Source organism: Cervus elaphus, chromosome 14 (genome assembly GCF_910594005.1).
Source record: "Cervus elaphus chromosome 14, mCerEla1.1, whole genome shotgun sequence".
Classification (NCBI taxonomy): domain Eukaryota; kingdom Metazoa; phylum Chordata; class Mammalia; order Artiodactyla; family Cervidae; genus Cervus; species Cervus elaphus.
In genome coordinates, this window is record NC_057828.1 from 7,348,479 (window position 1) to 7,364,312 (window position 15,834).

At 50.0% G+C, this 15,834-nt stretch overlaps 2 protein-coding genes across 5 annotated transcripts in view; both read right to left on the reverse strand.

The window, feature by feature from the left end:
• PM20D1 (peptidase M20 domain containing 1) overlaps positions 1-5,196 on the reverse strand; it is a 36,098-nt gene extending 30,902 nt beyond the window's left edge. Inside the window, exon 1 of the mRNA XM_043924142.1 lies at positions 3,431-5,196. The gene's annotated coding sequence lies outside the window, so the exon portion shown is untranslated. The remainder of the gene's footprint in view (positions 1-3,430) is intronic.
• SLC26A9 (solute carrier family 26 member 9) overlaps positions 3,115-15,834 on the reverse strand; it is a 31,743-nt gene continuing 19,023 nt past the window's right edge. For all 4 annotated transcript variants that reach the window (XM_043924140.1, XM_043924139.1, XM_043924141.1 and 1 more), the window contains 9 exons: positions 12,994-13,100; positions 12,209-12,278; positions 11,998-12,090; positions 11,746-11,859; positions 10,822-11,091; positions 9,710-9,764; positions 7,950-8,095; positions 6,492-6,563; positions 3,115-5,323 (listed from right to left, as the gene is read on the reverse strand). In XM_043924140.1, coding sequence (XP_043780075.1) covers positions 5,276-5,323; positions 6,492-6,563; positions 7,950-8,095; positions 9,710-9,764; positions 10,822-11,091; positions 11,746-11,859; positions 11,998-12,090; positions 12,209-12,278; positions 12,994-13,100 — 975 coding nt within the window. In that variant the 3' untranslated portion in view covers positions 3,115-5,275. The remainder of the gene's footprint in view (positions 5,324-6,491; positions 6,564-7,949; positions 8,096-9,709; positions 9,765-10,821; positions 11,092-11,745; positions 11,860-11,997; positions 12,091-12,208; positions 12,279-12,993; positions 13,101-15,834) is intronic.

Genomic DNA, 15,834 nt, shown 5'->3' on the forward strand with positions numbered 1-15,834 from the left:
TATTAGAATATTTTGAGTTGCAAGTGTTTTTTAATGTCCTAGATACAAGTCCCTGCTATCAGATGTATGATTTGCAATAGTTTATCCTGTTCTGTGGGTTGTCTTTTTACCTTCTTGACAGTGTCTTTTGAAGCACAGAAGTTTTAAATTGTGATGAATTCAATGTACCTAATTTTTACTTTTATTGTTCTTTTATTGTGCATTTGGTGTCATATCTAAGAATATTTTGCCAAATCCTAGGTCATGAAAATTTACCTCTGTGTTTTTTATAATATCTTATATCTATATTCTTTTAATAGCTATTTCTTGAATAGATATTTCTTAATTTGCTGTTTTTCTCTTTTAGGACCATTTATAGAGGCTTAAATTAAGAAAAAAAATGTTACCAGTTTCACTGGGGAGCTGGTCAATGTAGTGCCTCACACCGTCATGACAGACATTAATTTTTCTTGATCCTTTTGTGATAAAAATATGAAAAAAATTATAAAGTATATTTTCCAATACTAAAGCCAGAATTATGTTTAATGATAAAAAGTAGAAACTTTAGCATTAAAGTCAGAGAATAAGAGAAGGATGTCTACTTTCACCACTATTACTTAATATCATTTTTGCAGGAACTAGTCAAGACAAATAAATAAGAGAAAGAGACTAGAGGTATAAAGATTTGAAAAGGAGATAAAATTATAATTGTTTGTAGACATAGTATGTATTGCTGGCAAACTTGAAATATTCAATAGCCAAACTACCACAGAACTATTAATATTGTAAGAATTCAGCAGGTACTCTGGGTACAAAGTTAATACACAGAAATCAATAGCAAACATTGACCAGCTAGAAAATACAAGATTACATTATATTAAAAAAAAGGTTAAAAAAAAAAACTAGGAATAAACTTGAGAAATGTGTAAGATCTATACGAGAAAACACCACTTAAATTATCAAAAGGAGATCTAAATAGGAAAGAATATGGCATCCTTAAATAAAAAAGCTATATCATAAAAATGTTGTAGGTGGGGACTAACCTTTCCAGATGTTAAAAAAAATACTACAAATCCTCTATAATTATCTTCTGTCTATCTATCTAGAGGAAATGGCAACCCACTCCAGGATTCTTTCCCGGAAAATCCCTTAAACAAAGGAGCCTGGTAGGCTATAGTCCGTAGGATCACAAAGAGTTGGACACGACTGAATCCCTGGCAAGAGCACCTGAGATCTATGTATCTAGTATTGGTATAGTCACAATTATTGTTTTTAGTGGTTTAAAATCCTTCTTGTGTTTATTTTGGTGCCCCAATTACCCTACATTTGGTTAGTAGAAGGTGTTTGAATCTGACTCCTGTGTCCTTGTGATATGCCTCCATCATTTTTGGGGAACTCTTGCCTTCTGGCCCAGAAAGTTGTTTCAGATTCATTTCGTCCCTACCTTGCCCTGGCTCTGTAACCAGTCATTGCTCTGAGGGGCCCTGGTCCCTCTTAATAATGAATTGTACTAGAGACCATGTTTAGGAATGCATAGTCTTAAAATACTCCATTCCATGGTAGAATGGGGAGATTATCTTATAGAGTTAAAAAAATCAAGATATAATTGATGTATAAACATTTATTAGTTTTAGGTATACAATATAATGATTTGGTATTTGTTTATATTGTGGAACAATGACCACAATAAGTCTAGTTAACATAGAAGTTTTGACACTTCTTCCCCAAAGACTGCTAAAGCCATGTTGTAGTTTTACAACTAATGGTAAAAATGTGTTTTAAAGGTAGGTTAAAGAAATGCATCTGATTTAGATGCTGCTTATATGCCACTCAAAACTCTCTTTAGAGGTAATAGTTCTGAGCAGTCTTACCTGCTGGCCTCTCCTGGAGCCAAGCACATCTCTTCCTTCCTGCCCTGGGGGTCTCCCTGATGCCACAGCAAAGGGCCCCTCGGGACTGCTCTGTGCTCACGTCCTTGCAACCCACATAGATCACCCTTGGCCAAGAGAAGATGGGAACGATGGTTCAACGTTTCTCCAGGTCAGTTTGGAGGCACACTTTGCAGGGCTCCAGGAGGTTGGGGCCCCAGTTGCCCTCTGTACGGGCTACCACAGTAACTCATTCTTTTGTGGGTTTTCCCTCCCTACCTGTTTCACTCCTTCTGCCTTTCACTGCTGCTCCCTGGGGTCACTTCTCAAATACCTGTGTGGAAGCTTTTGTCTTATGTTCTACTTTTAATGGTTAGGTTGAGACGGTATCATTAAAAATACATATAAAATTCAGAAGGGAGGGATGCCCATTGCCGACTTACTCAGATCTTGAAGGGCATTTAAATAGCTTGGCGAGGCAAGATTAGTTTGTTTTAGATACATAATTGGTTTGGAACTCAAACCAATTTGTAGAGGCTTCTCTGCCTCTACGCCGCATCCTCTTCCTCCTTCACCTGTTCTCCCTTTTCTAGCTCTCTTGATGTCTTTGTTTCCATACGTTTATCCTGCTGATCTTCCTTCCTTCTTTGCTTTGTCTTATCTCTAGTCTTCCATCTCTTGCCACTTCATCCTATTTCTGTCTCCAGACAGAAGGAGTCTTTGCTCTTTTTCTGTGATTCCTCTTATTTCCTACAGTTAGCAAACAAAGTTCTGGATCAGCCAAGCTTGTTGGACGCTCGAGTCCTCTGGCCTTTTGCTCCCTGCATTGTCTCACAAATAGGGGAGGGAAATGTGGGATTAGGCTGTGTGCTCCCCCGAACTGGGGATTCTGAAAACTTTGCTGAGTATTGATAGGATTGGCCCATTTGAGAGACATCTCATGAATGCTGAAGAATTAGCACATGAAACAGTGGAAGTCTGAATTCCTTGATAGCCACAGAAACCACAGAGTTGGCTCTGGGAACTGTCTGGAGTTGGAGGATCCCTTACACCAGGTGTTTCACCCTATCTCTGTTCTTCAACTGTATCATGGGAGTTTATTCATTCCCAGGAGTGGAAAACCAGACCCCAGAGAGGAGCTGGGAGACTCAAGGAGAAGTCTTAGCTTTCCGTTTCTTTCCCCCTGGGGCGTGGGCAAAGCAAGGCCGCCTCTTCCTGGAGGTGACTTGTTTGTCTCTCTGTAAAACCACCTGAACACATGCATTCATTCACATTTCAAAACCACTTTATTAGCAAAATGAACAAAAGGAGAATGGCGTTTAAATTAAATAAATTACACAAATATCTCAAGAGTCCTGGTTCCCGGGAACCACATCAGTATCCCTAAGAACATTCAGAAGTTTTGAAATCCTGGATGCTTTCACTACCTTCCCTCCTTCCCTGCCTCAGGCACGTTCGGTAAGTGGTCTGTGTGAGCTTGTGTTCTCGCCAAGGCATTCCAGCAGTGAGTTCTCTTCTAGCTGTCTCTCTGCACCCCAGGTGTTTCCCACCTTACCTCCGCCGTGGACTCGGGTAGTACTTACACTCTTGGACGTGGTGCAGGACCCCTCCCGGAGCCCCCACTCGAGGCCACTGTGCGCCAGCAATCCCCTTTAGGTCTGGGGCTGGCCTGGGGGTTTGCGGTCACTTCAGCAAGTCCTCAAGGGTTCTAGACACTTGGTTCCCAAGGCACCTGTGACTTGGGATGTCCTGAGACTCTGTGATCTTTCCCCCACCTCTTGGGCCTGAGCTGGACTTTGCTGGAGGTGGAGCAGGGGAGGTTGACTTTTCATTGGCCACGGTTCTTGTCCTCTCGAAATTTGGCACTTCGGGTGCTGGGCACAGTGAATCCCAGATAACATTGGCCTCTGCCTTCCAAGTTTTGAGTTCCATTGGCAGCCAGATGGCATAATGAATTCACAGAGAAGCAGTGCTTGTAGGCCAAGAATCTGTTGGCTCTTCACCAGCACCCCCTCCTTTAACTCTGTAAAGACTTGCTCGCTGACCAGCTCACACTTAACAGACACTGTAGGTCAGGCTGAAATTAGGAATTCGACGTTTTTCCAGGCTGGGCCAGCCCAACCCTTTGGGCAGGGATCATTCATTGAAGGAGCTCAGGAGACACAGTGGGCAGAGGCCAAGGTGTTTTCTCTGCTCTTCCATGGAAAATTTCCCAAAACACCTGCACATGGAACCTATTTATTTGCAAGTCAATAGTGGGTTTCTTCTATGTTTTTTTATAAATACGGAGAACTTAACCCTTCTTCTCATCTTTCCTAGAAGGAAGTGGCCTCAGATCCTGAATTTGTCACGGGATCCCTGTGGGGGAAGACTCAGTCTGCATCAGCCCTTCTCCGCACCGGGCACCCAGTTGGGATATGATCTTGGAGTCATTTTCCCTCACATGACTGAACCACTCAGGCCTCAAGCTGAGAAGGGGGGTTTAAAACCATCGGCGCTTTGCCAGAGAAGAGGACAGGCAGACTTCTTCTCCAGTGGGGGAGGCGTTTCTAAGGTCGGGGGTCTGTCAGGGCTTGGGCCCACCAGTTGGCCCTGGACTGATGGAGCATCCTTTCCCTCCATGTCTCCAGAGCAGGGACTGCCCAAAGCTTTTGTGCGGAGTAACTGGTATCTGTTGCTAGGCTGCCAGAGGATTCTGCCAGCTATCCCCTGTTCCTCCTGGGTTTCTACCTGGTCTCAAGTAGAGGGGAGCAGCCCTCGAGGGCAGGGGGAGTGAAAACGTTTCAGGAGGCTGCCCCTGGGGAGGTAGTTCTGGTGGCCGCTCCCCAGGCTAGAGTTTGATGTGCCAAATAGCAGTGGGGGTCTCAGCAGCCTTGAGAGGAGGAGGAAGGGGGCATAGTCGCCAAGACGGAGATTCCTGGGTGGCTGGAGCCCATGGACCCAGGAGTACAGAGCTGCTGGGATAGACTTGGGGCAGTGGGAGGGGATGAGCCACAGAGTCATGGGCCAGTTTGTCCCTGTGTCCTGTGACAGCCTGACACCGAGGCGTGCCGGTCTCGGGGCATTCTCGAAGCTTGCACGCTACGTCAGCACGAGCTTTCCCTCCGTTCCTGAGTCAGTCTTGAAGCCTGGCAGTCAAGGGTCCCCTCAGCTGCCACAGGCAGGGTGTAGGCGGGTGCAGAGCAGCCAGCAGGAGGCATGCTCATTGCGGGTTGGGGCCCTGCGGGTCAGTAGGAGCGTGAAGAGGTGTCTCTGCCTGCTGCTGAGACCGGCTAGCTCTGGAGGTGCCTGGGGGGACCTCAGAGTGAGAGACGAGGAGGACGCAGAGGCACCCGAGTTCCGGCGGAGGTGTTCTCAGCTCTCCACTCCCGGCGATCCCAGGCTCATCCTTCACGGGGTCCGAGAGGCTCTGGAGGCGGCCTGGGCCCTCACAGGGCAGTCAGGGTCTCTGCATGAAACATGCTTCCGAACATCTCCTGCAGCGGCCGCAGGAAGCAGGGGTGGGGGAGAGAGCGTTAGATCTGAGTAGTCACAACTGCCGGGTGACCCTACGAAACCCTGGCCAGTAAGAGGCATTATGAGGAAGTGAGGGTGAGTGTGTGCATGTGTGGGTGTGAACAGTGGAGGGGCAGGGTCAGCCCAAGAGGTGAACCTGTATAGACGTGACGAGAGAAGAAGCTTGAAATCTAGTTTTGAATCACCTCTGCTGTGCTGTGTGACCCGTCACAGGCCCCTCCCTCCTTTTTTGCTCTCCTTCCTTCATTAGATCAGGTGACGATTGAGATCAGACAAGTTCTAAAGTCGTTTCTTGCTCCGACAAGCTATTTTGTTCTAGCCAGGTGTTTGGAATGGGCTGGAGATTCTGGGGGGGGGCCCAGAAATCAGTATGCCAAGTCTTTGCAGCCCTGGCTCTATTCCCTAATGCCTGCTGCATGCCACCAGGACTCCCAGAGATGGGCTCAGAGGACCATTGGAACGCATGCCCAAAAAGATTGGGAAGAGGCACCAAGTGAGTTGTTCTTTCTAATAGACCCAGAGCTGGATTTCTCTAAAGCTTTGGTTTCTTTTAACTCAGGGCATTGGGGTAGGGCTACTTTTCATGTCAGGACCATAGCATTCTATATGAAGTACACGCCACATCTGCATGGCTCTGAAGGGCTGCCCACCGGCAGTAGTATTTGCACCCCTGGAATTCATCTGATCGGATGTGTGCCCACCCTGGGACAGTGTCAGGCAAGTAGTAGGCACACCATCAATACCAGTTGAATTAACAAAAGAACAAAAGCATCCCTCACTAATCTTGTTAGGTGGATGGGACAGGCATTCCTCGTATTTCCCTTATTTTACAATGATAAACACTGGGGGCCCAGTGGTGTCACATGGCTTGCCCAAGATCATGTGGCCAGTGCGTTGGAGAGTTAAGAATAGATGTAGTTTCTCTAGGACTTGATCCAGTGACTCTCCCTTCCCCCATGATGCCTTTCAAGGAGTAAGAATTAAGATCTGCTATTAAAAGAAAGGTGAGAAAGAAACCTTATTGCCTTCAAGGTGACTGTTCTGGCTTCTGGCGGGAGAGCGCAGCCAACACTTTGGGTGGGAGAGGGTCTCCTTTCTTCCCCTTCTGACCCCCGCTAGTCAGCTCACCTGCTCTAAATCCCAGTAGCTGGGGCTGTCCTCCTCCGGCTCGTACAGAGAAAGCTCAGGGTCCACGGGCGCCTGGGTGGGGGAAACCAGTGCAGAGTGAGCTGCAGTGCCTGAAAGATGGTCTGGCACAAATGGTAGGGGTGGGGGGCATCTTGTGTTCTGACGCCTAACTTGGCCTCTTGTCCTTGCCCTCCCCTCCCTCATTTGCCTCTCAAAACACAGTATAGCCGCGGTTTCCCTCTTCCTTGCAGACAGGCGTGCATCAGCGTCGGCTCCCTTGGCAGGCACTTCAGAAGCAGGAAAGGCTTACCTAGCTTACCTAGCTGCCTGACCTGGGGAGTCCATCTCCCTTCTCTGTAAAAGTAGGATAATCACACTCACTTTGGTGGCTCTCTGCCTTACCACGCTATTGAAAACAGTGTGTGTGTGTGCATAACTTACAGATATGAATATATTCTGTAATATGTAAATATACAATTGGTATAATATACATCTGTAAGAATACTTAAACTGTAAAAATGGCATTATCTGTGCAGTTACAGTGATGAGGGTTTTCCCAGAATCTCCCCCTCTTTGCCCTGCTGGCAAAGGGCAGAAGGCCAGGAAGGCCATTGCTCTCACAGTTGTCTCTGTGTGGCGGGCGGGTGCCTGGCCCTGTGTTTCCCTGGACAGGCTTTCTGCACCCAGAACAGATGGCTCCAGCTTCATCAGTCTCAAAACGCAAAGAGCAAATGGTTGCTCTAGGGCCAGAAAAGCCTTTCTTATGATCCCCTGATGGTAGAAGGGGTTTGCATCATGGACTAGGGCACAGAGGCTTGGCAGGCCGAGGGTCGAAGATGAGCTGGCAGGGCAGCCTGGAAGATGGGACTGTCTGGGGAGGCCTGGGCAGGGACCCCAATAGGATGGGCTTTTTCTGCCTCCCCAGCTTTCTGGAGTGTTATTTGTAGACACTGTTATTTGTAGCTCATTTGCATACTATTTACTGAGCTAGTAAATTAAATGTCAAGAAGCTGAGACAAAACTCTGATACATACTCTTCATCCGTCACCAGCCTGAAATCTCTAAGCTCGACTAAATTAAAACTGGCAGGCTTACTCCCCTCCCTTCTCCAAAACGTCTTATTTCTAGGGAAGGAATATGTTGGTTGAGCCATGTCAGAGTACCAGGCATAACCTACTGTGCTTCAGGTGTTTGTCTGATCTCAAAACTGATAATAATAAAGATTCTGTAATATACAAAGCTCTTTCAAGTGTCACAAAAGATATAACTATCAGTTAATCCTGAAACCAAAACAAAAGAAAGATCCTGTGAGGTAGATAATGTTACATTAAGGCACCCATTCCACAGATAAGAAAACAGATTCAGGAAAGTTAATTGATAGAATAGGTGTTGGAACCCAAACCGTCCTGTTATTTCAATGCCCCAGGGCCTAGGATTTCCGAGGTGCAGAGACCTTACCCCTTGGAAGTCGTGTCCTGGGGCCACTTCCCTGGCCTGTGCCTGGGCAAAAAGGACCGCGTCGTGTATGCTGGGAAAGACGTGACTGCGCTCTAGACACCCGTCTTCAAAGAGGCCTCCCTGGCTGATGTCATTGTACACCTGGGCTGCAAGGAGGGAAAGGTCACCTTCAAAAGTCGAGGCCACTGCGGCCTGGAGCTGGGGGTGGGGGAGATGGAGGGCCTGGGGTTGAGCCCTCGCTGCGTCCCTGGCCCCGGGCCTTGGCCTTGCAGTACCAGTTCTGGACAGCAGAGGGTAACGTGGGCTTGAGGATGCTGAAACTTCAACCCCGGGCAGAAGGAAACTGCTTGATTCAGGGAGTCGGTCCTTTGTGGTGAGGGAAGGCCGAAATCGTGGGCCAGTTCTGTCCCTTGAGAGTCCGTTCTTGCCCCTGCTCACCCAGACCTTTCCTGCAGAGTCCGGTGTTGGCAGAGCCTTACTCCTCCCCAACCCTGGAGCACACACACAGCAGAACCGTGCGGACTCTGCCTGAGCGGGGCTTGCACAGAGTCTGTGGCATGCTCAGGCCGGTGCTGAGGCTGGCTGGTCCTGCTGGAAGGCGCTGGCCCTCTGAGGGAAGCGCGGCGTGCAGACATGTGCCTCTCCCTTTCTCCGGGGCGTCTGTGTGCTCTTGCTGTGTCCACATCCTTGTACTCCGCACACATGCTGGTGAGACGTCCACTGCCATGTGGACAGGGACTGGGGGCTGTGTTTGTGGGCCCCCCGGAGACTGAGTCTGTATAAAACTGCGTGTGTGTCTTCCCTGGAGAGTTATGGTATATCTGTGCTTTCTGCCTATTTATGGACTTTCGGATTTGGAGAAGATCCCCCAGTTCATCTAGTCAGCCTCCTCATGTTATGTAGGTGGCAATTGATCCCTAGGCAGATGAAGTGACTTGGCCAAGGATACATGGCAAATTGAAAGTGAAAGTGAAAGCCGTTCAGTCGTGTCTGACTCTTTGCCACCCCATAGACTGTACAGTCTGTGGAATTCTCCAGGCCAGAATATTGGAGTAGGTAGCCTTTCCCTTCTCCAGTGGATCTTCCCAACCCAGGGATCAAACCCAGGTCTCCTGCATTGCAGGCGGATTCTTTACCAGCTGAGCCACAAGGGAAGCCCAAGAACACTGCAGTGGGTAGCCTATCCCTTCTCCAGGAGATCTACCCGACCCAGGAATCAAACTGGGGTCTCCTGCATTGCAGGCAGATTCTTCACCAACTGAGCTAAACGTGGCAAATTAGTGGTGGGCAAATCAGAATCCTAGTTGCTTCTCCTTAACTCCACAATCCCCACCTATACTCTTTTATTGGGACCCCTAGTGGTAAAGAACCTCCCTGCCAGTGCAGTAGATGCAGGTTTGATCCCTGGGTTGGGAAAATACCTTGGAGGAGGGCATAGCAATCCACTCCAGTATTCTTGCCTGGAGGGAATCCCATGGAGAATCCCATGGTCAGAGGAGCCTGGCAGACTACAGTCTATAGGGTCACACAGAGTCAGACATGACTGGAGTGACTTAGCATAGTACAGCATACAGGATGTTATATAACCCGGTCGTGGTCTCTTCTGACTTGTGCCTGAAGTTCTCGTGAGCAGGCAGTAGTTTAGGGGAACAGGTGCTGTTCTGGTTTCTACCCCCCTCACTATTCAGCCTCCCACCCACCTAGTCCCACCCTAGCCCCTCGTCAGCCTTCCAGTCCCCTAAACATCCTTCTTCTCTTACCGTGAATGTTCGCCAAGAAGACAGTCACCCCGATCTTCTCATAGGTGGAGCTCAGCTGGAGGAGTCAGGAACGTGTTGGGTAGGGAGACAGAAGGAAAGGAATGTTCTAAGTGGGCCTCCAAAGTGATTCACAAAATGCATTTGAGAGGGAAGCCAAACAAATAAGCAACCAGGAGAGCCCTGGCAGCCCAGGATAAAAATAGCAGCAGGGCACACCACTCCTCCCTGGAGTGTTGGCTGACCGCTTCTCTGGAAAGCGGGGCAGACGTGGGGCTTTGCCAACAAGGCAGCCACTTGGTGTCCCCGTGGCCCCTTCTTATGGGGCCAGACCTTTTCTTTCGCTAGCTTAGAATCCCAGACCCCACCTGCCTTTGAGGCTTAGGCAGAAGCCGCGGGGAAGGACCACGGCCCGGAGCGGCTAATGCCTCAGCCACCTGGATCCTAGTAGATCCAGACTGCGGGAGCAGGCTGAGCCCTTGTCTGGGGATGGAGCCGGCTGTGCACTGGTTGACGAGGCCATCAGCCTCTGTGCTCTCTCGGTTCCTCGGTTTCACTATACTGCCTCTCTCTGGGCCAGTCCCTGAAATGACTCTGCCATCAGAAGTGGCCGCTGAAAAGCTATCAGATGGACGCATTTATTCAAGCTGCCCTGTGAGCCGTCTGTTTGGCCTAAAGGTGAGGGCCGCTGATATTATTTCTTCTTCTTCCCTCGGTTGGCCAGACCCGGCTGATGCTAGGGTGTCTGGGTGAGTGTGGGAAGGAGCAGTAGACCGTGAACCTGGGCCAAAACGAGCTCTACTCGGAGGACCCTGGGCCGGGTTCCCGTGTCTGCTAGAGAGGGGTGCTAGGACGGGGTGGACCAGCGGGGCCCGGTCCTGGGGTCCCTCCCCGGGCACGCACTGTTTTGTGCTGTCTGGGCCTGCTCTGCAGGCAGCATCCTGTCCTGGAGGCATCTGGGAAAAGGGTTTTTAGGAGAGGTTAGGCTCCCTGGTGAGCCTCCTCACTCAGTCGGTCGAAATGAAGGCTCCAGGGAAAGGGAGTGTGGGAGGGTAGGGGTGAGGGGGTCGGGCTGGGGGTGCGCTGGGGCTCCCTCCACCTTGGGGCTCCCTCACCTTGGCCAGGGCTTTGATGCCCATCAGATCCACAAAGCTGACCCCACTCATGTCGAGGACGAGGGTGTGCAAGGTGACAAAGGGTGGGACACTGGCCAGCATGTCACTGGGCTTAGCAGAGGCTGGGGGCTCGCAGTGGGCAGCGGTGGAGCTGTCAGGGCTGAAGGTGATGTAGGACACACTGGCGCCATTAGCAGGCGTCTGGTTGTTGTTGGGGTCAGTCGGGGAGCCGTTCTCAAAATCCTGCTGGAGCTCCTGCAGGGAGACAGTCTGGAGGGGGGAGTGGGAGGGCGGAGTCAGATCATCAGGCTCAATCAAACTTCCCTGTGGCTGAAGCTGGGGCAAGGTACGTGCAGGTGGAGGTAAATAACCAGACTTCATGGTGGGGAATCCAAGCCCCTCTAATCCCTGAGGACTGGTGCCTCCCAAAGCCTCCTCCTTGAGCAGGTCGGCACGTTTGGTCTCCATAACGCAGGCAAAGTTAGAGGGCCCTTCTAAGAGAGGGGCTGAAGCTTCAGTGCTTTCAGAGGAAGCCCCTTTGGAAACAACGGAGACCCTTTTTGCATTTACCCGTGTTTACCTTTTTCTCTTCAGAGTTCCCACATCCACACCCACCTTGCTAGTTCTAGGTTGGCTGGGGACCCCAGGAAATTCACTGCAACTCTCGATCTGGGGTTGCTCTTAAGTCCATGGGCAGATCCCATCTTAGCCAGAAAATGCGGAGGGGGCCATGGGAGTTTAGTGGGTACCCTGGGAGCTGATGGCTCCTCATCCAAGGAGAAGATGCCCACCAGACAATGTCACCCAGCAGTGGCCACAGAAGCTCGCTGTCCTTGCCTCCGAGGGTGCTGGGAGGTGGGCACCAGCTGGCAAGGTCAGAGAGGGTAAGGGAGAGGGTGTGGGCTGTTCCTAGCCTCAGTTCACCTTGGTTTTCATGAACAGAGACTTCCTCTGTTGCTTGGGCATCGTTCTCCCCTTCTCCTGCTTCTTGAGGTGCTTTTGCTTGGCCAGCAACACTTTCTGGGGGTCCACACCTGTCTGGAGGAAGAGGGCTGAGAGAAGTCTTCACCTCTGCCCTCTCTGAGGGTGGCCGGATCTTGACTCCCAGCTGCCTTTCTTGCCTCTGCCAGGCACGCTCTGTCCACTCCCTCTGGTCACTAGGAGACTGAGCCTTACCTTGGCAATGACTTTTTGCCTGAAGATCTCTGAGTTGGCGAAGTAGAGAGGAGAGCAGTAAGTGACGATCTTTATACCTTGGATTTCTTGGACCTGTGGCAGGGAGAATCAAGTTAGTCAGCAGCAATATCTTTTATTGGTTTTTCATAAAACCCTTTTATGTGGGGTGATGTAGGGCGAAAGAGGGCGGTCATGAGCTTGGATTACCCACCCTATTGTAGGTCTTGGGATTCACGTAAATGTCAGTGTCCATGACTTGGGCCAAAGCAGAGCCATTACGACTGGATGAAGAAGGAAAAGACAAACACAAGAGAATGCTATTAGCAGACAGGCCTGGAGGGATGCTTGAGCTGGGGGCTCAGGGGAGGGTCCCGTCCTGACCCTGGGCTTTTTCTGCTTGTCTCTCTGCACTGGAGACACACGCCTGGTGGCCTGAGGCTGGGCTATAATTAGAGGGATGGCAGGCGGCTCCCCGACATAGCTCCTGGGGGGGAGGGCTCAGCGGGGAGGAAGGTGGAGAATACAAGTATAAGTGGCCCCAAAGTCACCACTTCTTGGCTCTGAGTTCTCAAGGAGAAGACAGATCACTGACTTCAGGATCCTTCCTGCCCTGGACTGGACTCCCCGTCTGCTTCACTTCATGTTTTTATGGGAGACACTTAGCTGTCCCCTGGCCCACAGCTCCCTCAGGGTGGGCTACGGTCTGGTCTGGGGTCTGATGTGCTCTTGGAAGGACACTGAGTCTCACCCGCCTGCCCAACCCTGCTTCCCCTGGGCCCCCAGCCCTCTACAACCGTGATGGATTCCCCTGGGTTTTCAGGAGATGGGAGTCAGACAGCCCGGCCTGTGCCAATGGTCCTGGCTGGGCCGAGCTCTCCTCCAGAGCCAGACCCCATGGGTAGCGGGGCCCAGGAGCTTCACCAGGCCCCCCGTGGCTGCCCCTGTGGACCGGCTGGGGCATGACGGCTGTGCCTTTAGGGAGGGACCATTACTTACAACTGGGTCTGGAAGACCACAACCAGGGCGGAGAAGGCGACCCCCACCGCCACACCGTAGGGCAGGCTCAGGAAAAAGGCGGAGAGGAAGCTCACCACCCAGATGCACTGTGAGGAGAGAGACGTCAGAGCAGGCCCGGGGAGACACCTGCCCCGCTGGGGAAGTCTTCCAGGGTCACCAAGGCCCTTCTCTGCTAGCCCAGCCTCGGACCACCCTTCCCTCTTCATGGCAGTTTGGCGGTATTTCACGTAGGCGAGATTTGGTGACACTTGCCCGTTTCCAGTGGACAGAGGATGGCTCCCTGGTCTTGTCTGGTTGTTAGCAGTCAACCCCCACACCCACTGGGAGCTGGCGTGGCACAGTCAAAGACTGTGGGTCTGGGGACAGAAACGCCTGGCCTCCAAGTTTCATTGTCCTACTTGTGAATATTCACTTACTAGCTGTGTGAATAATAATACCAGCTTCATGAAAAGATTAAAGAATTAAGGAAGATAGGGTCCTACCAAGCCTAGTGATGGGTGCAATAATGTGAGTTCCATTCCTCCATCTGATAGTAACCTGTGCACTTGACTGGGGCTCAGCTGTGCTTCCTGACCTGATAGCCTGGGGCCGGGTTGTGTGTGCAAGCCAGGAGGGTGGGGGTGGAGGGATGGGGGGTGGGAGGTGGAGGGATGGGGGGTGGGAGGTGGAGGGATGGGAGTAAAATGGGAACCCAAAGCACGATGTGAATACCAGGACTATTGCTGTTGTGGGTGATGGTTGGGATGCAGCAAGAGCAGACCTTCGGGGTGGGAACTGGGGCCTCGTTTTTCTCCCCATCCTCATCCTTCACATGAGGAGGACCCCAGATGCACCACTCACTTCTCAGACTTTAAGGATTTCCTTCCTTACCATGTAAGTGCCCTTCCCCCCCAGAAGACAGTACAGGTCAGAGGTTTGGAGTCTAAGACTTGGGGTTCCAGTCCTACCACTAACTACTTCTGTGGCCTTTGATGAGTTACTTAACCTCTTTGAGCCTTCAGTCCTCATCTTGAAAGGAGGTTAGGAAACCCTCTCTCACAGCTTACGCTGGGCTCAAGTGGGGTAAGCAGTGTCGTCGATAGCAGTAGCCTCATTCCTATCCCCTAGTGGAAGATGTGCTGGGAACGTGACTAATGAAAATGATGTCATGTTTGCTAAGGGTTTCACGGTTACACACTGCTTTCCAATTCTGATCTCACTGAAGCCTCAGAACCACTGTATGGTGCAGCCATGAATATCATCCCCATCATAGATGGGGACATAGAACTCCACAAAAATCTTAACCTGCCTAAGATCCTGGTCCACTGGCTTTATGTTCTAGGTTTTTTGTTTTTTAAAACCACAATCACAGACAACTAGCCAATCTGATCATACGGACCACAGCCTTGTCTAACTCAATGAAACTAAGCCATGCCGTGTGGGGCCACCCAAGACAGACATGTCATGGTGGGGAGGTCTGACAGAATGTGGTCCACTGGAGAAGGGAATGGCAAACCACTTCAGTATTCTTGCCTTGAGAACCCCATGAACAGTATGAAAAGGCAAGTGATAGGACACTGAAAGAGGAACTTGCCAGGTCAGTAGGTGCCCAATATGCTACTGGAGATCAGAGGAGAAATAACTCCAGAAAGAATGAAGGGATGGAGCTGAAGCAAAAACAATACCCAGTTGTGGATGTGACTGGTGATAGAAGCAAGGTCCAATGCTGTAAAGAGCAATATTGCATAGAAACCCAGAATGTTAGGTCCACGAATCAAGGCAAATTGGAAGTGGTCAAATAGGAGATGGCAAGAGTGAAAGACATTCTCAGAATCAGCAAACTAAGATGGACTGGAATGGGTGAATTGAACTCAGATGACCATTATATCTATTACTGTGGTCAGGAATCTCTTAGAAGAAATGGAGTAGCCGTCATAGTCAACAAAAGAGTCTGAAATGCAGTACTTGGATGCAATCTCAAAAATGACAGAATGATCTCTGTTCATTTCCAAGGTAAACCATTCAATATACAGAAATCCAAGTCTATGCCCCAACTAGTAATGCTGAAGAAGCTAAAATTGATTGGTTCTGTCTCTTCTCTGGTGGCTTAGAGGGTAAAACGTCTGCCTGCAGTGCAGGAGACCCGGGTTTGATCCCTGGGTCAGGAAGATCCCCTGGAGAAAGAAATGGCAACCCACTCCAGTACTCTTGCCTGGAAAATACCATGAACAGAAGAGCCTTGTAGGCTACAGTCCATGGGGTCACAAAGAGTTGGACACGACTGAGCGACAACACACATGAAGACCTATAAGACCTTTTAGAACTAACACCCAAAAAAGATGTCCTTTTCATTATAGGGGACTGGAATGCAAAAGTAGGAAGTCAAGAAACACCTGGAGTAACAGGCAAATTTGGCCTTGGAGTACAGAATGAAGCAGGGCAAAGGCTAATAGAGTTTTGCCAAGAGAACGCACTGGTCATAGCAAACACCCTCTTCCAACAACACAAGAGAAGACTCTACACATGGACATCACCAGATGGCCAACACCGAAATCAGATTGATTATATTCTTTGCAGCCAAAGATGGAGAAGCTCTATACAGTCAGCAAAAATAAGACCTGGAGCTGACTGTGGCTCAGATCATGAACTCCTTATTGCCAAATTCAGACTTAAACTGAAGAGAGTAGGGATAACCACTATCCCATTCAGGTATGACCTAAATCAAATCCCTTATGACTATACAGTGGAAGTAAAAAATAGATTTAAGGGACTAGATCTGATAGACAGAGAACCTGATGAACTATGGACGGAGGTTCGTGACATTGCACAGGAGACAGGGAT